General features: G+C 45.1%; 1 protein-coding gene across 2 annotated transcripts; it reads left to right on the top strand.

Moving 5' to 3' along the window:
- Positions 1 to 26957, top strand: LOC109761451 (putative potassium transporter 8). Of its 2 annotated transcripts, none has more exons than XM_020320264.4 (10): positions 1 to 646; positions 763 to 854; positions 959 to 1193; positions 1283 to 1528; positions 1632 to 1685; positions 2688 to 2948; positions 3063 to 3115; positions 3200 to 3323; positions 25329 to 25583; positions 25689 to 26957. In XM_020320264.4, exons 2-10 carry the CDS (start codon positions 816 to 818, stop codon positions 26762 to 26764), a joined length of 2343 nt encoding a protein of 780 aa, XP_020175853.1. In that variant the 5' UTR covers positions 1 to 646; positions 763 to 815; the 3' UTR covers positions 26765 to 26957. The 2 variants fall into 2 exon arrangements, with proteins under 2 accessions (XP_020175853.1, XP_020175854.1); XM_020320265.4 differs by having other exon boundaries at positions 32 to 646; positions 766 to 854.
- Positions 26958 to 27228: the final 271 nt, after the last annotated feature.

The following is a 27228-nucleotide window of genomic DNA, read 5'->3' as shown; positions in this document are numbered from 1 at the left end:
ACATCTACAGAGGGGCTGGGGCTGGCTTTCCATGGCCCTGCTGCACCTGCACTGCTTGCTGCCTTGCTCCACAGTAAAGTAGGGAGGGGAGAGGGAGGGCGACCACATGCATTTGTCCCTCCCTACCGGTCTCACGTGCCTTTCTCGCTCTCTCTCATCTCATCTAGTAGCTCCTCGGAGATTTTGGATTGCTTAGTTCGTGGCCACACACGCACACAGCACAGCACGCCCATGGATTGGATTCGCGTTTAGATGTGACCTTGAAAGTGAGTAGTATTTTATTTTTGGCCTCCCTCATTTCCCTCCGGTTTCGTTGCCGTTCTTTCTTTGGCTCTTGGTTCTTGTGTTGTTGGTAGGGAGTGAGGGGGAGTGGAGTGGGAGTGGTGTTGGGTCTCCCAGAACACGCGGACGTGGCCCTCCTATTTTCCCATCTCGGTACGGTTACTACGGTAACCCCCTCCCCTCCGGGCAGAGGAGGGGGGGCTCCACCATCTTTTTCACCGTGGCATGTGCCTTTCGCTTTTTCTGGTCGGCTCGGCTAGCTGCCCAGCTCTATCCCCTTCCCTCCCATTCCGCCCGTCCAGCGTTCAGCTCAGCTCGCTCAATCCTTGCACTGTTCCGCTCTTCTACTTTGTTTTGTTTCGAGGTACTAGAATATATTTTCTTCCTTTTGCATCTTGTATTTTTGGGCAAGCAGATTTGTCTGGATAGATTTTGGTAACGCCAGTGCGTGTAAGATTAGCTTTTGCCTGTTTCTTGCAGCAGGAAATCAGTAAAAGTCGAGTGTTATGTGTGATTGATTGATTTCTGGAGCAATGGATCTTGAGTTCGGGAGGGGCATGAGATCCCCGCAGGTTCGTCTCTCTCTCTCTCTCTCTCTCTCTCTCTCTCTCTCTCTCCCAGACCGCTGAGTAATCAAGGGAGCAACCTGTTGTTCATGTTGGTGTTGCACTTGCAGAGGGACTCATGGAAGACGACCATGGTCCTGGCATACCAGAGCCTGGGGGTGGTGTACGGGGACCTCAGCATCTCCCCCCTCTACGTCTTCAAGAGCACCTTCGCCGAGGACATCCAGCACTCGGACACCAACGAGGAGATCTTCGGCGTCCTCTCCTTCGTCTTCTGGACGCTCACCCTCATCCCTCTCATCAAGTACGTCTCCATTGTCCTTCGAGCCCACGACAATGGCGAGGGTACGCTCCGCCCACCGACAACTCCTTCTCCTCTTCTTCTTCTTCAGGACCTCGGCATGCTCCAACAATCTCCTCTCGTTGTTTCGCAGGAGGGACGTTCGCCCTCTACTCGCTGATTTGCCGGCACGCCAATGTGAGCCTCCTGCCCAACAGGCAGATTGCGGACGAGGAGCTCTCCACCTACAAGCTGGAGCGCAACCCTGAGACCGTGGACAAGACCCGCGTCAAGGTGTGGCTGGAGAAGCACAAGAACCTGCACACCGCCCTCCTCATCATGGTTCTCATTGGCACCTGCATGGTCATTGGGGACGGTGTCCTCACGCCGGCTATATCTGGTTACTTGCCTTGCCACCCCCAACCTTTCTTTGCCTGTTTTCAATCAATCAATACACTAATGACTGGCTGCTAACTTTGGATTTTGTCTGTCATCCATGACAGTGTTCTCAGCTGTGTCAGGCCTTGAGTTCTCCTTGTCCAAAGATCACCATGAATGTGAGCCTTTCTTTTAAATTATTCGTTTTGTTTTCAGTAATCTTCGGAAGCGATTTAAATAAAGTAAAGACTAAGAACATACTAGTACATGCTTGTTCGGGAAAGAAGATAGATACTGGTCAAAACTCCAGTCCACCAGTCAAGACTACTATTTTTTTTGGAAAAGGACCAGTTAGGACTACTTGCATGCAAAAATCATTCAATACTATGCTCGTTGACTTTGTTTTGTGGTCTTTTGGGTTGGACATATTCCAAGAGTATCCCCGGCATATCCTCCTTTTATGTAGAATTGTTTAAAGACGAAACAAAAAGGGGATAATGGGTGCCCTCGGCATCTGATATCGATGTTTGAGAAGTATCAGTGAGACATTCGGGATCTTAGTTCTATCAGTATAGCAAGATATTCATATCCTGCTAATGTTTCACCAGTCACCATATATTAGGTAAAAAAATGTAATGTCTCATCAGGAACATTGATAATGATGACTAGCAACTAGACCAGAGGAAAATCAATCACTGAATCACATGCTTTATTGTTCCTTTGCATAATTACATTTCTACGATACTACAAATGAAAAGTCTCTCTGTGTGTGTGCTGGTGTTGGCTGTGTGCATCCTAGCTATGCAGAGGCCGGGTGTGTGTCATTGTCTTTGTATTTCTCTTGATGCTTCATTTTGAGTCAATAAAATCCACCCTTTATAGAAAAAACAAATGAAAAGTCTGTATATTTTCACTTCCTGGTCATATGCTTTGGATCTTTACTCGAGAATGTACACAAAGTCATGTACACCATTTGGTTCAGAACACGAGAGTGATTACAAAAATAAACCTTTCGGCGCTATAATATACTTGTAAATGGTCTTGCCATGATATTTCCCTTTCAAACCTCTGTTTTCTTTAGATAATGGAAGAACAACTTTCCCGGCCTCAGCACTCGAGGACGCACATAGCCATTTCAAACCTCTTTGTTGGCTCTGATGATTGATCTCTTTTACATGCAGATGCCGTCATTCCAATAACATGCGTCATATTAGCATTTCTGTTTGCCCTCCAGCATTTTGGCACACATCGAGTTGGATTTATCTTTGCCCCGATAGTTCTAGCCTGGCTACTCTGCATGAGTGCTCTTGGCCTTTATAATATCATACATTGGAATCCTCATGTCTATCAAGCTCTGAATCCCTATTACATGTTCAAGTTCCTAAAGAAGACTAGGAAATATGGCTGGATGTCACTCGGTGGAATTTTGCTCTGCATGACAGGTATATTATGTGCTATGGAGCTATGCATATTAGCATGATTCAGTTGTTCCTTTCTCGCGTTCGTATTGAATACAATAAGCAGAAGTTAACTACCTAGCTTGCCTGACGGTGCAGGATCTGAAGCAATGTTCGCCGATCTTGGACACTTCTCATACAGCGCAATCCAGGTAAACTGTTGATGCTGCATGTGAATTCGAACATTATATTTCATATATTAGTTTTAATGTACTGATCATTTAGTTTTATCACAGCTTGCTTTCACTTCTTTGGTTTACCCCGCGTTGATTCTGGCATACATGGGTCAGGCAGCTTACTTATCAAAACATCATGACTTTTACTCAAACTCTCAAGTTGGATTTTACATAGCAGTTCCAGGTATGTACTGACGTTGCAGCTCATCTATTTTTAGGAAAAAAAAACCTGATACGTACCACTTGAATATCAGACAATATTATTATTTTCCCGCAAAAAAAGACAATATTATTCTTGTGAACAAAATTAAATCATGTCGTATCACTGTACTCTCACACATATAATATATAAAAAGTTCACTAATTCGTAGTTTGCTTTAATTAAATTGAAATTTAGTCTTGTTATATATCCAATGCTGATTTCACTCCCATAACTTTCTATAATGATCTGTAATCTTCTTTTCCAAATACCATTTGTTCAATCAAGAAAATCTTGATCTGTATTAGTCCAATCTTTTCCTTGCCCCCTTGGGTATTTCGAAAAAAGACAATATGAACATCAGTAGGCTCGTAAAACGTGTTGATGAGAACAAACCTTTTTTTCGATAAAGGGCGCTTTTATTAACTCATAATGTAGCATCAAGTGGATACAAAGCATAATGAGCGACACCCGGCCTCTGCATAGTTAAGATGCACACAGCCTTAACAAAGAGTCTAGCAAAGTATATATATATAAAAAAGCGACAAGTTGGCAACAGTAAAGCCATATGAGTCCAAAACTATGCCCATGTCGACGGAGGAGGTGGACCGATCCGGAGATTATGTTGCCACCCATGTTGGGTAAAAACCTCCCTGGCCACCCGCTCCAACCGCATACACACCGCCTTGAACAGCGATTGATACTCGGTTCGCTGTAGCGTAGACTACATACGAAGCCAATGCGTACAACGGTAAATAACCTGCATAGAAGAAGAGGTTTTGCCATTAAAAACACAATCGTTTCTACATAGCCAAAGCGACCATAATAAGGCAGACGCTTCCACCCGTATTAGCTTACTAAAAGCATTTGGTATTCCATCAAGCCAGTGACCGTATATATTGGCAACACTTGTTGGCGGATACAAATTGGACGCTATTTGGATGACTGACCATATAGAACGTGCGAACTTGCAGTGAAAGAAGAGGTGTTTAATTGTCTCGTCATGAGTACAAAAACTACACTTCTTACTTCCTTGCCAGTTGCGTCGAGCGAGGTTGTCTTTTGTTAGCACAACTCCTCTCCGAAGATACCACATGAAAATCTTATTTTTTAGTGGCATCTTTGATTTCTATATTAGTTTATTATTATCCAATGGAACCTCTGAGTGCGAGAGTGCACGGTACATAGAGTCAACTGTGTAGGATCCCGATGTACTGAGATTCCAGCGAAACACATCCCTCCCTTGTGTCAAGTTAACCGAATCCAAACGGGATAGAAGATGTTGCCATGACGCAAGGCGGAGGCCAATCAAATCCCTCCTAAATGATACATTCGGCGGGGAGGAGTTGAGCACGTGTGCAAGAGTATCATTCTTATTGCGTACAATTCGGTACAAGGCTGGATACTGTTCCTGAAGAGTGGTGTTTCCTAGCCACCTGTCCTCCCAGAAACGTATCTCGGAGCCGTCCTTTATCGCGAATGATCCAAAGCGGAATAGATGTTTCTTTACCATCATCAGACCAGACCAAAAATGTGAGTCATCAAGTTTCCAATATGCCTGGGACAACGCTTTTTGGCCTAGATACTTATTGCGCAACAGGGTTTGCCAAACACTATCCTCGGTAAGTAGCTTGAACGGCCATTTACCGAGTAAGGCATCATTCTTAACCTGGATGTCCTGAACACCTAAACCTCCCTGGTCTTTTGGTCAATAAACCACACTCCATTTGGTTAGCCTATACTTTTTATTTTCACTATCTCCTTGCCAGAAGAATCTGGATCTAAAGTAATCCAGTCTTTGCAGAACCCCTTTGGGAATTTGGAAAAATGAGAGCATGTAGAGAACCATGTTTGTGAGAACAGAATTGATCAAAACTAGTCGCCCTCCAACGGAGAGCAACTTGCCTTTCCAACTGCTCAACCGTTTCTCCAATCGCTCTTCAACATGTTTCCACTCCGCATTAGTGAGACGCCGATAATGAATCGGAATTCCCAAATATTTAATCGGGAATTGGCCTTGTGCACAACCGAACAAGTCAACATATTGTGCAGCCGCCTCCTTGGCTTCTCCGAAACAGAACACTTCACTTTTATGGAAGTTAAATTTTCAGACCTGACATTTGCTCAAAAGCTGAAAGCAATAGTTTCATATTTTTAGCCTTATCTAGGTCATGTTCCATAAAAAGAATTGTATCATCGACATATTGCAAGATAGAGAGTTTGCCATCCACAAGATGTGGCACTACTCCTGCAATTTGACCGTCCTGTTTGGCGCGTTTGATCAAAGTAGCCAACATGTCAGCGACAATGTTAAATAACATTGGAGACACTGGGTCACCCTGCCGTAATCCCTTTTTTGTCTGGAAGTAATGACCTACATCATCATTGACTTTTATAGCCACACTACCTCCAGTAACAAAATTTTGGACCCACTCGCGCCATTTATCTGAGAAACCTTTCATTCTTAGGGTCTGTTGGAGAAATGACCATTTGACTTTGTCGTAGGGAAAACGCTTGCTTTAGACCGGCTGAAAACAGCGTCGCGTAAACCTGGTCCTCTGCGCGACACGTGTCCCCTGCCCACGCGAGCCCACCGCTTCCCCCGCGAGCCTTGTCTCTTTCCTGGTGCCTTCTCGTCCACTCGCCGGTCTCCTCATCTTCTTCCTTCGCTTTTTCCCCCTCCACCTCCTATTGAAAGGAAGAGGCGACGCCGGCCAAATCCACATCAACGCGTGCTGCATGGTGAAGCTCCCACCCGGAGGGACTGCAATGGCGGCCGCCGGTGCCGCAGACGACGAAGCATCCACCATCGCGGTCGCATCGTGCCGCGTCGCAGCAACCCCCGTCGTCATCGTCCTGCATGTACAACGTCCACCCGTCGCCGTCGCGCTGCGATGGAGCAGCAATAAGCGGTGGGGCGCTGCAGTGCAACTCCGTCGGCGGCACCGTCGGGGTGCTGCGGTGGAGCCCGTCGTGCCGGTGCGGGCTGCAGCGAAACATCGTCGGTGGCGTCGGGTGCTGCGATGGAGCATCGATGGACCACCTCCGCGCCGGCGTCAGCGCTGCAGTAAAGCATCGCCGGCGACGGCGGGTGCTGCGATGGAGCGCCACAGGGGGGGCGTTGAAACTTCGTCGGAGTTGCATTGAAAGCACCGTCGGCTTGCAATGGAGCACGTACGGGGTGATTGGAGCTCCGCCGCGGCTATAATGGAGCTCTGCCGCGGTTGCAATGGAGCTTCATCGGAGCTGCAATGGAGCACGGCCGCGGCTATAATGGAACTCCGACGACGACATGGCCGCTGCATTGCAGCTCCGGCGGCTTCGCGGGCGCTGCATCGCACCTCCAGCGGCATCAACGAGAACTGCATCGCACCTCCGGCGGCGTCGCGGCCGCTGCATCGCAGCTCCGGTGGCCTCGACGACCGCTGCATAGCAGCTCCGGCGGTGTCGGGGCCGCTGCATAGCAACTCCGACGACGACATGGCCGCTGCATCGCAGCTCCGGTGGCATCAACGTCCGCTGCATTGAAGCGCCACGGGGATCGCCGGAGTTGTAATGAAGCGCCGCGGCGGTTTGTCGGAGGTGCGATGAGCGCCACCTGGGCGCCGTCGGTGCTGCCTTGGAGTTGTTGCCATGACTTGGTCGTGGTGTTGTCCGATCTTGCGGCTGGGAGTGTCAGATCGGACGGTTCTGGGGGCGACCTAAATTTGTAACAAATCATCCGGTTTACGCCTAGCATCGCCCTTGTCGTATGCCTTTTCAAAGTCGATTTTAAATACTACTCCACTCGTGTTCTTCCGATGCATCTCGTGGACGGTCTCATGAAGGATTACTACTCCATCGAGTATATTTCGTCCTTGCATGAAAGCCGTTTGGGATGGCTGAAGAACATGATCGGCGACCGCGTTGAGCCTATTAGTTGCAACTTTGGTGAAGATTTTGAAGCTGACATTAAGGAGGCAGATCGGTCTAAACTGTTGAATCTGTTCAGCCTCCTTAGTCTTTGGCAACAAAACAATCTCGCCAAAATTAAGCCTAGATAGGTCTAGTTGGCCGGCATGAAAAAAATTGAACAACTCCATTAGGTCAGTCTTGATGACATCCCAGAAGTTCTGATAGAACTCCGCGGGGAAACCATCAGGGCCTGGAGCTTTGTTATGTTCCATTTGGAACACCGCAGCTCGCACCTCCTCTTCAGATAAAGGTGCCGTCAGGATATCATTCTCTTCTTCTGTGACTTGTGGAATGTCATCTGTCCGGGTCTCATCTAGAGTAAAGTTCCCTTCCTCTGGAGCTCCAAACAGACACTTGTAGTATTTGGTTATATAACGCTTGAGCTCTGCCTGACCCTCGATCCGTCCCTCATCCTGTTGGAGGCTAAAAATACACTTCTTCCTATGCCACCCATTGGCGATCATTTGAAAATATCGTGTATTGTTGTCTCCCTCCAAAATGAATTGGGCACCTGATCTTCGATACCACTTGATTTCCTCTTCTCGCAATAGACGTGCAATCTGCTCATTGGATTGATTTTTCATATCAATCTCCTGTTGAGACAAAATGCGAGTCTCTGCTATTTTGTCGAGGTCATCTATAATAGTGGAAAGGCGTTGCTTTTCTTTTTTATATATACCACTTGTGTGTTTGGCCCATCTAGTTAGGGACCGCCTCATGGCTCGAATTTTGAAGTTCCATCGTTGAATCGGTGTGCGACCAACGGCAGGTCTCTCCCATAAATTCTTAATTATATCCGCAAAACCATCCCGATGTAACCATCTCAATTCAAATTTGAATGGACGGCGAACAGTGGGAGAGCTAGTAGAGTTAGAATCAAGAATGATGGGTGCATGGTCCGAAAGTGACTCCATACGCTGGCACGCACTGTTATCATAGGGAATTTTAATTCCCATTCGGCATCCATGAGTACCCGATCGAGTTTCTTGTATGTCGGCACCGGACGGTTGTTGGCCCAAGTGAACTGTCGCCCCGACATACTAGCTTCTTGAAGATTCAAACTGTCAATTACAGCGTTGAATAAGAAAGGCCAGTGTGTGTCAAAACGATCATTATTTTTCTCTTCCTGGTGTCTAAGGATATTGAAGTTGCCTCCAATAAGCATTGGATGGGGGTTATCCTTAGCCAAGTTCACCAATTCCGAAGGAAAGCGGATTTATTCTCATCTTGGGCAGCCTCATAGACTGTGACCAGACTCCATGTATAATTGTCAGCACTATTTCGTAGGTGGAATTTGCTGTGAAATTCACCAACCGAATAAGGTAACAAGTCCATGGTTGTGGTCTGTATCCCAAGTAAGATTCCTCCGGACCTTCCACGTGGTGGTAAGCAATGCCATGTGTAGTCCAAACCACCTGATAGGTGATCAAAGATATGTGCACGAAAGTCACATTTACCAGCCTCGGAAATTGCCACAAAATCTAACCCATGGTCACGCACACAGTCACCGACGTGTTTATGTTTAGCCAAGTTTGAAAGACCTCTGCTATTCCAAAACATGCCTCTCATGTGGAAACTTGGGTTAGGGTGGATACCTTCGCCTTCTTGGGCGGTTTTTGTTTGTTTTTTGAGGAGTGGGATTTTGATTTACGCGAGGACGCGGTGAAGTCACATAACATGGACCTAAGTCGTGTGTCATCTAATCCGACCTCAGATACCACACCAACCAAGTGGGAGAGAAGCGGACCGTCATAAGCAGCCGCCGGTTCCTCCTCGATTTCAGGGTATGGTAGGGGACTCGAACACTTTGGAGAAATCTTTAATCGGTCTATCTTCATGTGTTTAAGCACCCCCACCGAAACACACACATCATTATCATTTTTTTCAATTTTAATTCCAACGTTATTTAAACTAGAGGAAATACGAGAATCACAAAAAGAAAGAAATGATTTATTGCAAGGTGTACCTGTAGGAGGGTCGAGGTTACGCTTCACCTGACGCCGCATCGCCTTGGAGAGGGAGCACTCATCCGTGGCCGAGGACCCGTCAGCAGAGGTGAAGTGACGACCACTGCGCCGTAACGGAGTATCGGTCAGCTTGGTTGGAGTAGAATGGAGCGCCGGCTGCGGCGTTGGAGAAGACGGAGGCGATCCCAACGGTGCAGCAGCTCCTGGCTCCATTAGAACGTCAGCAACGGGTGACGAGGATAGCTCCATGCTGCGCCCCGTGGCTGGACCAAGTGTCACAGCAGCAGCCAGATCACAGCTCGGCGCGCTCTGTAGCGAGGGCGACGACGCAGGTGATTGCAGAACCTTTGCCTGAGCAGTCATGGGCTGTACTGGGCGTCCATCGCCGGTAGTTGTTGACGAGCCCAGCTCAGCGACATCGGCCCCCTGTAGCGTCGGTTACACAGAGCCATGCAACCCCACAGATGAGTTCTTGTTGGCTGATACAGTTGCACCCATGCAAGCATGCACGTCCGTGCTTGGAGATTCCACGGCCGCCACTCGCGGCGTCTTGAGCAAAGGCAGCTCATTCTGCAGAAGAGGTTGGTGCAGCGGTGTACCAAGGTTGACGGATACCGGAGGCGGCGCCGGGAACGACAATGGTGAAGTGTAACCTACAGCAATCTCGCCAAGCATGTTCGAAGGCCCTGTAGTGCGCTGCAGTTCAGACAACCGCGCGGCGAGAGATGCAGTCAGCATAGGAACTGGAGTGCTCGAGCTCGAGTTTGAAGGAGGATTCACACTCGCAGAGTTTCCTTTCTTTGCTTTTTTGCTAACATCACCATTGTTAATTTCATCATCACGGCCATGACCTCTATCTGGGCCATCATCATGTTGCATCCAGATTAGAGGTATGAAATCTGCATCCGGAATATAGTCATCCTTTTCAACCTGGTACCAAAAGTTATACCCATCAAGCTTGACAAATGCCTCTGCGGTTGTGGAATCTTCTCCCTAGTCATTATTATAGGTGAATATATCAAAAGAGCGCACCGCAACCTGAATGCGTATAATACCATGATGACGTAGGGCATAAAGATCAACATGTTGAGTTGCTCCAATGACCGATCCAACAGCCCAAAGCCCGAGGAAATGTCGTAGTGAATGAGGAACGCCGTAAACGTGCACCCAAACAGTCTCCAGAGAAACATAAGATGGGACATCTTCAACTTTCCATTCTTTAAAAGAAATTTCAACACCATGCGACTTGACTCGAACCTCTAGGTCAGCCATTCGGCGAAGATCGTTAAAGGAGGGGAATGACACCAAAAAGGCATCCTTGCCATGCGGTATAGCCTCCCACTTTCATTGAGTCTGAGTCCGAACGATCCTAGCAATCTCAGCTTCAAGCACCACTGCAGGTAGCTCCCCACCGGAAACTGTGACTAAGGCAATTGGCGATGCTGAATGTAATGTAGGCATGTATTCCGAATATAGTTATACGTGCTTATGAAAAAGAACTTGCATGACATCTTCTGTCCTACCCTCCCGTGGCAGCGGGGTCCTATTGAAAACTAAGGGATATTAAGGCCTCCTTTTAATAGAGTAACACTTAGTGAATACATGAACTCCTCAAAGTACGGACCGGGAGTGGTCCCGATTATTGTCACTTCGGGGTTGCCGGATCATAACACATAGTAGGTGACTATTGACTTGCAAGATAGGATCAAGAACTCACATATATTCATGAAAACATAATAGGTTCAGATTTGAAATCATGGCACTCAGGCCCTAGTGACAAGCATTAAGCATAGCAAAGTCATAGCAACATCAATCTTAGAACATAATGGATACTAGGGATCAAACCCTAACAAAACTAACTTGATTACATGGTAAATCTCATCCAACCCATCATCGTCCAGCAAGCCTACGATGGGATTACTTACGTACAGTGGTGAGTATCATGAAATTGGTGATGGAGGATGGTTGATAATGACGATGGCGACGGATTCCCCTCTCCGGAGCCCCGAACAGACTCCAGATCAGCCCTCCCGAGGAAGATTAGGCTTGGCGGCGTCTCCGTATCGTAAAACGCGATGAATCCTTCTCTTTGATTTTTTCCTCCCTGAAAGTGAATATATGAAGTTGGGGTTGAGGTTGGCGGAGTCCCAGGGGGCCCACGAGGCAGGGGGCGCGCCCCGGGGGGGCGCCCTGCACCCTCGTGGACAGGGTGTGGGCCCCCTGATGCTGATTCTTTCGCCAATATTTTTCATTAATTCCAAAACGTATCTTCATGGATTTTCAGGTCATTTCGGAAATTTTTATTTCTGCACAAAAATAACATCATGGCAGTTTTGCTAAAAACAACGTCAGTCCGAATTAGTTTTATTCAAATCATGCAAGTTAGAGTCCAAAACAAGGGTAAAAGTGTTTGAAAAAGTAGATACGTTGAAGACGTATCAACACCCCCAAACTTAAACCTTTGCTTGTCCTCAAGCAATTCAGTTGACAAACTGAAAGTGATAAAGAAAAACTTTTACAAACTCTGTTTGATGTTGTTGCAAATATGTAAAGCTAGCATTCAAGGTTTTAGCAAAGATTATGAACTAACCATATTCACAATAATATTTAGGTCTCATGTTTACTCATATCAATGGCATAATCAACTAGCGAGCAATAATAATAAATCCCGGATGACAAACACTTTTTTAAAACAATCATAACATGATATAACAAGATGGTATCTCGCTAGCCCTTTCTGAGACCGTAAAACATAAATGCAGAGCACCCTTGAAGATCATGGACTGACTAAACATTGTAATTCATGGTAAAAGTGATCCAGTCACAGTCATACTCGATGGAAATTAATAGCAATGCATGCGAATGACAGCGGTGATCTCTAACTGGTGCTTTTTAATAAGAGGATGATGATTCAACATAAAATTAAATAGATAGGCCCTTCACAGAGGGAAGCAGGGATTTGCAGAGGTGCCAGAGCTCGAGTTTTGAAACAGAGATAAATAATATTTTGAGTGGCATACTTTCATTATCAATATAACAACCAAGAGATGTCGATATCTTCCATGCACACACATTATAAGCGGTTCCCAAACAGAAAATTTATACTCCCTTACCACCAACAAACATCAATTCATGGCTTGTCCGAAACAACGGGTGCCGTCCAACTAACAACAATCCTGGAGGAGTTTTGTTTGCAACTATTTTGATTTGATTTGAGCATAGGACTGGGCATCCAGTTACCGGCCATTTTCTCGTGAGTGATGAGCGGAGTCCATTCATCGTGAAAATAACCCACCTAGCATGGAAGATATAGACAACCCTAGTTGATACATGAGCTATTCGAGCATATAAAACAGAATTTCATTTGAAGGCTTAGACTTTAGAGTTTGGCACATACAAATTTACTTGAAACGGCAGGTAAATATCGCATATAGGAAGGTATGGTGGACTCATATGGAATAACTTTGAGGTTTATGGAAGTGGATGCACAAGCAGTATTCCCGCTTAGTACAAGTGAACGCTAGAAAGAGACTGGGAACCGACCAACTAGAGAGCGACAATAGTCATGAACATGCATTTAAGATTAATCAACAATGAGTGCAAACATGAGTAGGATATAAATCACCATGAACATAAATATCGTGGAGGTTATGTTGATTTTGTTTCAACTACATGCGTGAACATGTGCCAAGTCAAGCCACTCGAATCGTTCAAAGGAGGATACCACCTTATCATACCACATCACAATCATTTTAATAGCATGTTGGCACGCAAGGTAAACCATTATAAACTCATAGCTAATTAAGCATGGCATGAGCAACTATAATCTCTAATTGTCATTGCAAACATATTTTATTCATAATAGGCTGAATCAGGAACGATGAACTAATCATATTTACAAAAACCAGATAGGTCGAGTTCATAGCAGCTTCTCTCATCTCAATCAGTCCGTCCATCATATATCGTCATTATTGCCTTTCACTCGCACGACCGAACGGTGTGGATAATAATAATAGTGCACGTGCATTGGACTATGCTGGAATCTGCAAGCATTTAATACAAGAGAGAAGACAAGGTAATATGAGCTTTTGGTTAAATCAACAATAATGCATATGAGAGCCACTCAACATTTTTCATCATGGTCTTCTCCTCTCAACCCCCAAAAAAAATAAAAGAAATAAAATTATTTACACGGAAAAGCTCCCAACAAGCAAAAGAAGAACAAGAAATCCTTTTGGGTTTTCTTTTAATTATTATTACTACAAGCATGGAAAGTAAACTAACTAAAAGACAACTAATTTTTTGGTTTTCTTAAGGTTTTTCAAACACACAAGAAAGCTTAGAGAAGAAAATAAACTAGCATGGATAGTACAATGAAAAAGTATGAGCACCGACAACTGGCATGAGTGTGTGAATATGAATATAATGTCGATGAGAAATACGTACTCCCCCAAGCTTAGGCTGTTGGCCTAAGTTGGTCTATGGCCACTGCTGGTCTAGCGGATATCCAAAGTCGTACCTGGGGTTGTATTGAGATGCAGCAGCTACTGCCTGAAGAGCTGCAGCTTGGAGGCGAGCTCCCTCCGTCCTCTTCTCATACTCGTTCGTCTTCTCCCTGGTTATAACATATCTTTTTTTTTGCCTGAAAGTTATAGAAAGTAGGAGCAGGGAGGGCAACATGGACAGTGCGCTGTCTATCAAAAACTAGTCGGTACTGGAGAAACTATTCATTCCTCTCAAGAAACTGATGGTGAACCATAGCACTATAATCTAGATAAGCAGGAGGCAACTCCATATCATTTCCATGTATGGGTACACCAAGATAATTAGCTATACGAGTTGCATAAGTTGTACCAAAAAAATCTCCCCTTTGTACCGTTAAGATGCAACCTTCGTGCAATAATGACCCCCAAATTATATTGTTTATCATCTAATACCGTACTCTTGAGGACACTCAAGATCTGGAACGCACATGTGACAAGCCTCATCTTTACCGTTAATGCATTTACCTATAAAGAGAGTAGAATAATGTATGGAAGAAAAATGAATGCTCCCTATGGTAGCTTGTCTGATTTCTCTAGATTCCCCAACAGTGATACTAGCAAAATAGTCTTTATATTCAGATTTGCGAGATTCACTAACATTGCCCCACTGCGGGAGTTTACAAGCAGTATTAAAATCTTCTAGATTCATAGTATATGATTTATCATAAAGATCAAATAAAACAGTGCAAGAATTACGCGAGGATATAAATTTAAACCTCCTCACAAAAGAATCGGTTAGGTAGTGGTACTATAGGTACTTATCTGACACGAAGTCCTGAAGATCAGCATTATGCGCATACGCGTCAAATTCATCCCTTATGCCTGCCTGGACCATAAACTCCTCTGACGGCCATTCACAAGGCCGCACTTAAGCTTTCCTCGGTGGTTCATCGTTCGGCTTACGTATCGCGAGCCTTGATCCTTGCTTCCTTGAGGATTCATCTTGGTACATTTTCTATGCATTTTTCTTTCTTTGATTTTTTTTAATTTTAGTGACTCAAAATAAAAGTGAACCAAACTCAACAAGATTGATAGCAACTACTCCCACAGGTGCCTAAAGGCTATATCATGCATTAGAGCTACTTTTGACCATATAAATTTGACATGCAAGCTCAAGAACAGGGTCACCTTAGCAGCAAAAATTTGCAATAAATAAAGCATTAGAACAAAAACTAATTGGACCATCGGAGGAGTCACATACCAAAGAACAATCCCCCAAAACAGTTTTGTGAATGGAGTTTTGAGCAAAGAGATCGAAAATGACAGCAAGATGAGCTAGAACACGGGTTTGAGCTATGGGAGGATTTTTTCTAGAGCAGACAAAGTGAGTGGGTGCTGGAATAAGTGGAGGGGTCCACGTGGGGCCCACGAGGCAGGGGGCCGCGCCTAGGGGGTGGGCGCGCCCTGTGCCCTCGTGGCCAAATGGTGGGCCCTCTGGTGTGTTCTCAGTGCCAGAAATTCTTAAATATTTTACAAAAAATCATATTTCATTTTCAGGACGTTTGAAAAACTTTTATTTTCGGGGTATTTTTATTGCAAGGATAATTCAGAAAACAGACAAAAAATACTATTTTTGCTTTATTTAATTAAAAAACAGAAAGTAAAAGGAGGGTAAAGAGAGTTGTGCTTTCTAACTTCATCAAGTCATGTTATTCGGAAAGAGTTTGTTAACAAGACTTGATCAACCTTATTAGTGGATTCCTTTTGATGAGCACAAGATGGATGAAGTTAGAAAGCACAACTCTCTGTACCCTCCTTTTACTTTCTGTTATTTAGATTAAATAAAGCAAAAATAGTATTTTCTGTCTGTTTTCTGAATTATCCTTGCAATAAAAATACCCAAAAAATAAAAATTCTTCAAACGTCCTGAAAATGAAATATGATATTTTGTAGAATACTTAAAAATTCTGACACTGAGAACACACAGGGGGCCCCACCATTTGGCCACGAGGGCATAGATGGTGGGTGCGCCCCCTGCCTCATGGGCCCCACGTGGACCCCCTCCACTTATTCCAGCACCCACTCATTTCGTCTTCCTCCAGAAAAAATCCTCCCATAGCTTAAACCCGTGTTCTAGCTCATCTTGCTGCCATTTTTTATATCTTTGCTCAAAGCTCCATTCACAAAACTGTTTTGGGAGATTGTTCTTCGGTATGTGACTCCTTCGATGGTCCAATTAGTTTTTGTTCTAATGCTTTATTTGTTGCAAATTTTTGCTACTAAGATGACCCTGTTCTTGAGCTTGCATGTCAAATTTATATGGTCAAAAGTAGTTTTAATGCATGATATAAGTCTCTAGGCACCTGTGGGAGTAGTTGCTATCAATCTTGTTGAGGTTGGTTCACTTTTATTTTGAGTCACTAAAATTTCAGAAATTTTCCAGAGAAAGAAAAATGCATAGGAAAATGTACCAAGGTGGTTCTTCACGGAAGCAAGGACCAAGGCTCGCGATACGTGAGCCGGACGATGAACCACCGAGGGAAGCTCAAGTGCGGCCTTGTGAATGGCCGTCAGAGGAGTTTATGGTCCAGGCAGGCATAAGGGATGAATTTGACGCGTATGTGCGTAATGCTGATCTTGAGGACTTCGTGTCAGATAAGTGCCTACAGTACCACTACCTAACTGATTCCTTTGTGAGGAGGTTTAAATTTACATCCTCGCGTAATTCTCACTGTTTTATTTGATCTTTATGATAAATCATATACCATGAACCTAGAAGATTTTAATACTGCTTGTAAACTCCCGCAGTGGGGTAATGTTAGTGAACCTCGCAAATCTGAATATAAAGACTTTTTTGCTAGTATCACTGTGGGGGAATCTAGAGAAATCACACAAGCTACCATAGGGAGCATTCATTTCCCTTCCATACATTATTTTGCTCTCTTTATAGGTAGATGCATTAACGGTAAAGATGAGGCTTGTCACATGTGCGTTCCAGATCTTGAGTGTCCTCAAGAGTGCGGTATTACGTGATAAACAATATAACTTGGGGGCCATTGTTGCACGAAGGTTGCATCTTAACGTTACAAGGGAAGATTTGTTTGATGCAATTTATGCAACTCGTGTAGCTAATTATCTTAGTGTACCCATACATGAAAATGATATGGAGTTGTCTCCTGCTTATCTAGATTATAGTGTTATGGTTCGCCATTAGTTTTGAGAGGAATGAACAGTTCCTCCAGTACCGACTAATTTTTGACAGGCAGCGCACTGTCCATGTTGCCCTCCCTGCTCCTACTTTCTATAACTTTCAGGCAAAAAGAAGATATGTTATAACTAGGGAGGAGGCGAACGAGTATGAGAAGAGGACAGAGGGAACTCGCCTCCAAGCTGCAGCTCTTCAGGCAGTAGCTGCTGCATCTCAATACAACCCCAGCTACGACTTGGGATATCCGCTAGGCCAACAGTGGTCATAGACCAACTTAGGCCAGAAGCCTATGATTGGGGGAGTACGTATTTCTCATCGACATTATATTCATGTTCACACACTCATGCCAGTTGTCGGTGCTCATACTTTTTCATTGTACTATCCATGCTAGTTTATTTTCTTTTCTAAGCCTTCTTGTGTGTCTGAAAAACCTTAAGGAAAACTAAAAAAATTAGTTGTATATTTTAGCTAGTTTACTTTCCATGCTTGTAGTAATAATAATTAAAAGAAAACCCAAAAAGATTTCTCGATCTTCTTTTGCTTGTTGAGAGCTTTCCCGTGTAAATAGTTTTATTTCTTTTCTTTTCTTTGGGGGTTGAGAGGAGAAGACCATGATGAAAAATGTTGAGTGGCTATCCTATGCATTATTGTTGATTTAACCAAGAGCTCATATTACCTTGTCTTCTCTCTTGTATTAAATGCTTGCAGATTCCAGCATAGTCCAATGCACGTGCACTATTATTATTATCCACACCGTTCGGTTGTGCGAGTGAAAGGCAATAATAACGATATATGATGGACTGATTGAGATGAGAGAAGCTGCTATGAACTCGGCCTATCTTGTTTTTGTAAATATGATTAGTTCATCGTTCCTGATTCAGCCTATTATGAATAAAACATGTTTGCAATGATAATTAGAGATTATAGTTGCTCATGCCATGCTTAATTAGTTATGAGTTTATAATGGTTTACCTTGCGTGCCAACATGCTATTAAAATGGTTGTGATGTGGTATGATAGGGTGGTATCCTCCTTTGAACGATTCGAGTGGCTTAACTTGGCACATGTTCACGCATGTAGTTGAAAAAAAATCAACATAGCCTCCATGATATTTATGTTCATGGTGATTTATATCCTACTAATGCTTGCACTCATTGTTGATTAATCTTAAATGTATGTTCATGACTGTTGTCGCTCTCTAGTTGGTCGCTTCCCAGTCTCTTTCTAGCCTTCACTTGTACTAAGCGGGAATACTGCTTGTGCATCCACTTCCATAAACCTCAAAGTTATTCCATATGAGTCCACCATACCTTCCTATATGCGGTATTCCGGTGGGATGCCGCTTACCTAGCCTCCCCGGCAACGGCGCCAGAAAAGAGCTTAGTTGACGGGGTGTTAATTTTTTATGAGAACAAGCCTTGCCCCATAAAAAATTAACTTACCCATCTAACAACCGAGCTTCATCTTGAAGTGATCTTTTATATACTTTCACTCCTTAGAGCATCTCCAACATATGATGCAAATTTGGAGATGTAAAACTAGGAGATGTAAAATTTAGAGGCAACTCCAATAGATGACGTATATTGGAGATGTATAAAAGTGCAACTCCAATAGATGATGCAAAGTGGAGGTGTAAAACCGGTCGCGCGACTGCTGTACGGCCACTAGTGCTGCGCTTATCGAAGTACTCCTTGATGCATTGGCAATACGTGTTCGTGGCTTGGTCGGTCCCAACGGATGCATCAAGAGAGACTTTTTTCCACGCAATGCAAATGAACACAACTTCAGCGTTAGTATAATTTGTGGTTCTTCCCTTCATAACGAAGCCCTCTTCGCCCATGTCAAGATTATCATCATCACATTGAATATCATATTGTTCTGATGCATAATCTTGAGAGAAATATGTCAGGATGGGTAAAGCGTCTCAACTCTCCTGGTGGAGAGCCCGCATATTATATATTCATAGGATGGGGCTTAACCCATAAATGCATACACTTGATTGTTACAATTGTGCATAGCACGTTCAGAGTAAGAGAGATACACGGAGGTTTACAAGAGAGTTAAAGAAGAGAGTTACATGCATCAACTTCTAATAAACCATGTACGTTTAATCTTGATCTTTAACTAGACATCCATAACATCCGGCATAAGATATCCATAACAGCCGGCATAATATATCTTTAACACCCTCCCTTAATCTGAACTCCCCAAGTTAAGATTACACTTGAATTCCTCAAATGGTCGTGTGGCCAATGCTTTTGTAAAACCATCTGCAACTTGATCCTTTGAATGAACAAACCGAATCTGCAACTCCTTATTAGCAACTCTTTCCCTCACAAAATGATAGTCAATCTCTATGTGTTTGGTTCTTGTATGAAAGATAGGATTAGCAGATAGGTATGTAGCACCAAGATTGTCACACCAAAGACATGGGGTTGGTGTGTGACATATGCCAAGTTCCTTAAGCATGGACATGACCCATATAATCTCTGCTGTTGCATTTGCAATGCTTTGTATTCTGCCTCAGTACTTGACTTGAAAACTGTGGCTTGCTTCTTTGCACACCATGAGATCAAATTAGGTCCAAAGAAGACTGCAAAACCACCTGTTGATCTTCTATCATGTATGCAACCTGCCCAGTTAGAGTCAAAAAATGCACTAACAAGTGTGGATGATGACTTGCTAAAGGTTAGGCCAATACTCAAAGTATTTTTCACATATCTCGGTATACGTTTGGCAGCAGTCCAATGAGTTGTAGTTGGTGCATGCAGAAACTGACAAACCTTATTGACAGCAAAGGAAATATCAGGCCTGGTGAGAGTCAAATACTGAAGTGCACCCACCAAACTTCTATACTTAGTACCATCCTCTTGACTCTGGAGTTCTCCTTCAGCAAGAGAGAGTTTTTTCTGAAATGGACAATGGTGTTGGTGATGGTTTACAGCCCTGCAATCCAGCTCTATTCAAAAGATCAGTTGCATATTTTTCTTGGGAAAGATGAAGACCACCTTCCTTGTTTTTCTTGACTTCAATACCAAGGAAGTAATGCAGGTCACCTAGATCCTTGAGGGAAAATTCTAAATTCAAATCCTTTAACAATGCAGTTACTGCCTCATTTGATGAGCTTGTGACAATGATATCATCAACATATATGAGCACAAATATGGATGTTTTGAACTTGTTGTAAATAAATAGTGATGTGTCGGATTTAGAAGGAACAAAACCAAGTGTTTGCAACTTTGAACTCAGACGTGAGTACCATGCTCTAGGGGCTTGCTTCAACCCATAAAGAGATTTATCAAGCCTGCACACATGAAAAGGTTTATTCTTATCTTCAAACCCAGGAGGTTGTTTCATGTACCCTTCCTCTTCCAGAACACCATGAAGAAACGCATTCTGCACATCTAGATGTCTGAGACTCCAGCCTCTGGATACGGCAATAGACAAAACAAGACGGATACTGGCAGCCTTAACAACAGGACTGAATGTATCCTCATAATCTATGCCATACCTCTGTTTGAATACTTTAGCAACAAGTCTAGCCTTGTAATGATCTATTGTACCATCTGATTTTCTCTTTATCCTGAACACCCATTTGCAGTCAATTAAATTTTTACCTCGATGTGAAGGAACTAGGTGCCATGTCTTATTTTTACCTCCACTTGGGATCCACACTTGCTTCTTGAAAAGTACTAGGTTCTCCTGTTGAACACGCCAAGCCAAATTTAACTTTATAATTTACAGGTTGAATTACCCATGTTCGAAGTCTTGTACGGGGTGGTGTACTATGTTGCTGGACTGTTGTAGATGATCTAGGCGCAGGAAATACCATAGACGGCTCCTGGACAGAGGATCCAGGCAATCCCGAGGTTGCTGTTGTGACATGTGCCGCTGTCGGATCTTCTCCGGCCATATATGTGGGCGAAGCTTCAGTGGATGGCGCAGAAAACCCAGGCGAGCCAGCTGAATCAGGCTGGGATCCCGTGCCTGCAGCGGGCTGGCACACCGTCCACCTGACGTAGACCCGTGGGTCCGGGCCAAACCGCGTGGTCGGCCAGTCCCCTGATGGCGACGCACGCGTGGATCATGGCCCCCCAGGTGAGGACGTGGCAGGTGGGGGTTGGCGAGCAGCCGCTCCTGGCGTGGATTCTGTGCTGTAGCGCTCCGGTCCCAGAGCGGATCGCGCCTGCGTTGACACTGCCGTTCCCGAGGCAGATGCGGGAGCAGCCCTGTCACGTAGCGGGGGACACATGAAATATGGGCCATTTTGGCCATTTTCTTCACCATTTGACGCCAAATTGTTTTCTGTTGCTTCACCACTTGAGCCTGCGTCATCACAAATCTCATTTGCACGGTTAGAAGAGTTAGTCAAGTGGTCAGTACAGTTGTCATTCCCTTGATGAAAACCAGACAAATGAGGTGGTAGTAGAAGGATTTCTTGGCGAAGTAGGGCACCGGCGTTAGGATGTAGATGAGCAAAAGGGAAGACAGTTTCATCGAAGACCACATCACGAGAAATATATATACTCGACCTGTAGGAACATCAAAGCACTTGACGCCTTTGTGTTGCGCACTATAACCCAGGAAAACACATTGTTTTGAGCGAAACATGAGTTTGCGAGTATTGTAGGGACGAAGGTTTGGCCAACAACCGCATCCAAAGACACGAAGAGAGTTATAGTTTGGTCGAGTATGAAGGAGTCGTTGCATGGGTGTTTCATTGTTGATGACACGACTGGGTAGCATATTGATGAGATGAACTGCAGTAAGAAATGCCTCATCCCAAAATTTGAGAGGCATGGAGGCACCGGCTAGGAGAGCAAGTCCTACCTCAACTATATGCTTATGTTTGTGCTCGGAAGATCCGTTTTGTTGGTGAGCATGGGGGCATGAAACATGATGCAAAGCACCCAACTTTTGGAAAAACGAGTTTAACTTCTCGTATTCACCACCCCAATCAGATTGGACAGCAAGGATTTTAGTGTCAAATTGGCGTTCAACAAGTGCTTGAAAATTAAGAAAAACTTGAAAAACGTCAGAACGTTTTTTAATAAGGTAGATCCAAGTGAATTTACTGTAGTCATCTATGAAACTAACATAGTAAGTATGTCTACCAACGGAAGGAGCTGGACCCCATACGTCAGAAAAAACAAGTTGCAATGGCTTGGTAGAAATACTAGTGGAAACAGGATATGGTAATTGATGAGCTTTCGCTTTCTGACAAGAAACACAAATAGTTTCAAGATTACGCTCACCAACACATGGGAGCTGATTATTTCGAAGCACTTGTTGAATAATATCAAAAGAAGGATGCCCTAGCCGCGCATGCCACCGTTTCGATGAAATTTTGATGACACCACACACTTGTTTATTGAAGCTTCTAAACTGAGGAATCAAAGGGTAGAGCCCATGCACACATCTACCGCGGTAGAGAATTTTCCTCGTGGCCTGATCACGAATCAAAAAGTAGGGGTGAAACTCAAGAAAAACTTTGTTATCTATGGCAATACGATGAACAGAAAGAAGATTTTTCTCAGTTTGTGGGACATGTAAGATATTTCTAAGATGAATATTCCGATGAGGGGTATTGACAATTGCATGACCAACATGATCTATCTTCATACCTTCACCGTTTGCGTTGTGGACTTGATCATGGCCACGGTACTTCTCGCTCATGGTCACCTTTTCAAGCTCATTGGTGATGTGATTTGTGGCTCTAGAGTCAACGTACCAATTGGTATCAACTCCATAAGATGTATCTGCAGCTGCTGCAACTTTCTTGCGTTGGGAATTGTTCTCGACATAGCGCCAATCACAATCCTTTGCAATGTGGTTTTTTTTTTTTGCAAATTTGACATTTATTTTCATACTCATCATGACCTTGAAACGGATGACCCCTATTGTTGTTATAGGAGGGGCGCCGGTTATTGCCGGAGTAGTAGTAGTTGTTGTTGTGGTAGTGGCCGCCGCCGCCGCCGCCGCCGGTGTTGTAATTGCTGTTGCCACCGGTGTTGTAGTTGTTGCCACTGTTGTTACCACCATAGCCACCGCCACGACCACCACCCTTGCGGTAGCCCTTGGGAGACCCGCCACGACCTCTGGCAGCGAGATTGGCAGAGGATTTGAAGGCACCTGCCCCCGTTCCTTGGAACATCTCGACTCGTTGGTCGAAATTTGAGACCATGCCGAAGAGATCATCCACGGTCAGGGGCTCCACGCGGACATTCAGCGCCGAGATGAGGGGCTGATAATCCATATCCAGCCCCCCGATGATGAAGGAGAGAAGCTCCTCGTCCTTGATGGGTTTGCCAGTTGCAGCGAGCTCATCAGAGAGGGCTCGCATCTGACCGAAGTAAGTAGATGCACTCTGTGAGCCTTTTTGGGCGTTTGAGAGGGCGATGCGGCAATTTTGTTGGCGCAGGAAAGGGATTGGGCGGCGAACTTGTTAGCGAGTGCTGACCAGATCGCGTGGGATTTTTCTAGGGATGCAACCTGAACAAGAACTTCCTTAGAGAGGTTCCGGAGGAGATAGGCCACAATCTGTTGGTCCTGGATGAGCCAGGGGTTGTAGGCAGGGTTGGGAACAATCTCTTCTTTCCCATCGGAGTTCTTGGTCATGATGGTCTTTGTGGGTTCGACTGTGGATTGATCGATGTACCCATATAGCCCAGCCCCCATGATTTGGGAACGAGCTTGGGCTTTCCAGAGGACATAGTTGGTTCGGTTGAGAGGCTCGGATGTGGTGTAATTGAGGCCAAGGGGAGAAACTTGGGTGGAGGAGAACATGGCGGCTCAAGGTGGAAGATGAAGGCTGCGGTGGTGAGGGGTTTGCTAGATGCGATGGAAGAAGGAGGCTCTATATACCATGTCAAGATGGGTAAAGCGTCTCAACTCTCCTGGTGGAGAGCCCGCATATTATATATTCATAGGATGGGGCTTATCCCATAAATGCATACACTTGATTGTTACAATTGTGCATAGCACGTTCAGAGTAAGAGAGATACACGGAGGTTTACAAGAGAGTTAAAGAAGAGAGTTACATGCATCAACTTCTAATAAACCATGTACGTTTAATCTTGATCTTTAACTAGACATCCATAACATCCGCCATAGGATATCCATAACAGCCGCCATAATATATCTTTAACAAAATAATCATCATTTGACACATTTGTGGCGTGCATGAAAGCTTCACCATCAAGACTACAAATGGACGTACACGTAATCAACCTCACATTCTATTCGTATCGGAAATTGAAAGAACAAACAAGAGGAAATTAGATTTTTTTACCTTTGCGACATTTCGTTGAACACGTTGGATACGGTGGCCGTGGGCTTGACCACATCTTCCTCCATTGAGTTTCTTCGAGTCCAACTCATGAAGATGACCCCACGCCTCGCCTTGCGCTACATCCAAAGCTCGCGTCTAGCGGCGCCCGATGCCTCCCTCCAGCGGCAGGTGTAGCCCCACCCCCCTTCTGTGGTGGAGGCTTCGACCAACGACGTGACTTCCTCACTCCGAGTCAAATCGGATGGTGACGGCGTCACCACGTCGTTCTCCTTCATGGAGGCGCCATCTCGATCGCTCGCGGCGTCCCCGTGGATGAACGTCTTATTGGTTTCGGCTTGCTTCTCTAGTTTGGGGCTTGGTGGGTTTAGATGTGTTGTTTTCTCTGTTTGGGCTGACCATCCCCTATCTCTCTGCACTGGGCACCATGTTCATACCTTCTTGCGTTCGTGTCATGTGGTGTATCCTCCCCTGTACTCATTTTCTTTCCTTCTATCAGTGAAAAGATACACAAGATGTGCGTATTTGTGAAAAAGATAAAATATTGGAAGGCTAAATATAGGTTCTCAAGATATTTAACCATGTGAAATCCCTCAATTTGAAATAGATAAAAATCTATGTAATTAATTAAATTTGCATTTTATTTAGAATTTGATGGTTTGAACCGTTCTAACCCTTGTAGTTTTTTTGGGATGAGTTCATATGAATATAGATATGAAGGCCATACCAAAATCTTAGGGTTGAGAAGGGCATTTTGAACAATTGCCAGATTTTTTTGGGGTTTTATCCTTTTAAGAAACACATGATGGTTGGATTAATCCTCATTTTCAGATTAGAATGAATGAAAAATGATGCTTATGAGATGCTCATGATGCACAATCATTTCCTAATAAAATGTGTTACAACTTGCATGTGTACTCTTTCCTGTCTATCTTGGTGAAGATGTATGCCACAAAACCGATTAGTGATAACTCTCATAGTAGTTTCTTATTTTGTTGAAATCCATTTCTTACTTGTTCAAGAAAGGCAGTAAAAATTATGTACCATCTGATGTATATGAACTTATAGTTTTGTTTAATTAAAACTTCAGATAAGGTGAGATGGCCTGTTCTTGTACTGGCTATTCTGGCTTCAGTTGTTGGAAGCCAAGCAATCATCAGCGGAACATTCTCAATAATCAATCAGAGTCAGTCCCTAAGCTGCTTCCCTCGGGTAAAAGTTGTACACACATCTGAGAAAATTCATGGGCAGATATACATCCCTGAGATCAACTGGCTACTCATGATCCTCTGCATTGCCGTGACTGTTGGATTCAGAGACACTAAGCACATGGGAAACGCATCCGGTAAGATAAACTAACTAGTGTCGCCAATGCAATCTGATTTGTACTTCTCAGATTGCTTTAAAATGGAACGGCGAGTTAGTTTCTGAATTTTGTGGTGTTGTGCAGGACTAGCAGTGATCACCGTGATGCTGGTTACCACATTCCTGACATCCCTTGTGATCATGGTGTGCTGGCACAAGCCACCCCTGCTGGCCCTGGGCTTCCTCCTCTTCTTCGGCTCCGTGGAGGCGCTCTACTTCTCGGCGTCGCTCATCAAGTTCCTGGAGGGCGCCTGGCTCCCTATACTCCTGGCCCTCATCCTCATGGCCGTCATGCTCGTGTGGCACATCACCACCATCAAGAAGTACGAGTTCGACCTGCAGAACAAGGTGACCCTGGAGTGGCTTCTGGCCCTGGGTGACAAGCTCGGCATGGTCCGTGTGCCGGGCATTGGCCTCGTCTACACCGACCTGACGTCGGGCGTCCCTGCCAACTTCTCCCGCTTCGTCACCAACCTCCCGGCGTTCCATAAGGTCCTGGTCTTCGTGTGCGTCAAGTCGGTCCCGGTGCCGTACGTGTTCCCCGCCGAGCGCTATCTCGTCGGCCGAGTGGGTCCGCCGGGCCACCGGTCGTACCGGTGCATCGTGCGGTACGGCTACCGTGATGTTCACCAGGACGTGGACTCGTTCGAGACGGAGCTCATCGAGAGCCTGGCCATGTTCATCAAGCTCAACGCCTCCTACCGGTGCAGCGAGGTCAGCCAGAGCGAGCAGCTGGAGGAGTGGGAGCCGGGGCTGACCGTCATCGGAAGCAACACGCTCCGTGATCACGCGAGCTACGACTTGCAGGACAGTGTCCAGCACTCGGCCGCGTCCGTCGAGGTCGCCGACAGCCCCGGCGGCACGGGCTTGGAGTACAACTCGTCCAAGCAGGTGAGGTTCTTCATAGACAGCCTGGTGGTGAGCCCCGAGGCGGACAAGCAGGTGGCGGAGGAGCTGGAGGCGCTGGCGGCGGCGAGGGAGGCCGGCACTGCCTTCATCTTGGGGCACTCGCACGTGCAGTGCAAGCCTGGCTCGTCGGTGGTGAAGAAGCTGACGGTGGTCGGGTACAACTTCCTCCGGCGCAACTGCCGTGGCCCGGACGTGGTGCTGCGGGTGCCGCCGGCGTCGCTCCTGGAGGTCGGCATGGTCTATGTTCTATAAAACCTCTTCGTTTTGGCATGTGTTTATGGTCTCATAAATCTGCCCATGCATCGACCTGCTTGCTGCTGTGTATTGTAGGTAACTAAAACTTGTCAGTGATGTTGTAATGCCCCCTGGATTATTTTGCATCCGGCTGTATAGTTTACAACTTCAGATTGTTGCTCCTGCTGCTCATACACATTTGGTGTTCTGTCAGTTAGGTGTACAACTGCAGAGCACATGTTGCATTGTGTTCTCGATATGACGTGGAGTGCGCTCACCAACCCAAGTTCTCTTTGTGCTAGAACTAATACTTCCACGACTGTTATGTGGAAGCTCTCATCCGTGATCAGGCCCTGTGGTATGAAGTGGGATCTAGCGGTTTGATCATGGAGGCACTAGCGGTAAAGGATGGAGTACAGTTTGCCTATGAACTTGGACTCAGGAAAGTGATCATTGAAACCGATATATAGGTTGTGGTGAAC

The sequence above is a fragment of the Aegilops tauschii genome, chromosome 4 (assembly GCF_002575655.3).
Source record: "Aegilops tauschii subsp. strangulata cultivar AL8/78 chromosome 4, Aet v6.0, whole genome shotgun sequence".
Taxonomy (NCBI): domain Eukaryota; kingdom Viridiplantae; phylum Streptophyta; class Magnoliopsida; order Poales; family Poaceae; genus Aegilops; species Aegilops tauschii.
Note: the sequence above shows the minus strand (reverse complement) of the source record. Positions and strands in the feature narration are given on the sequence as shown.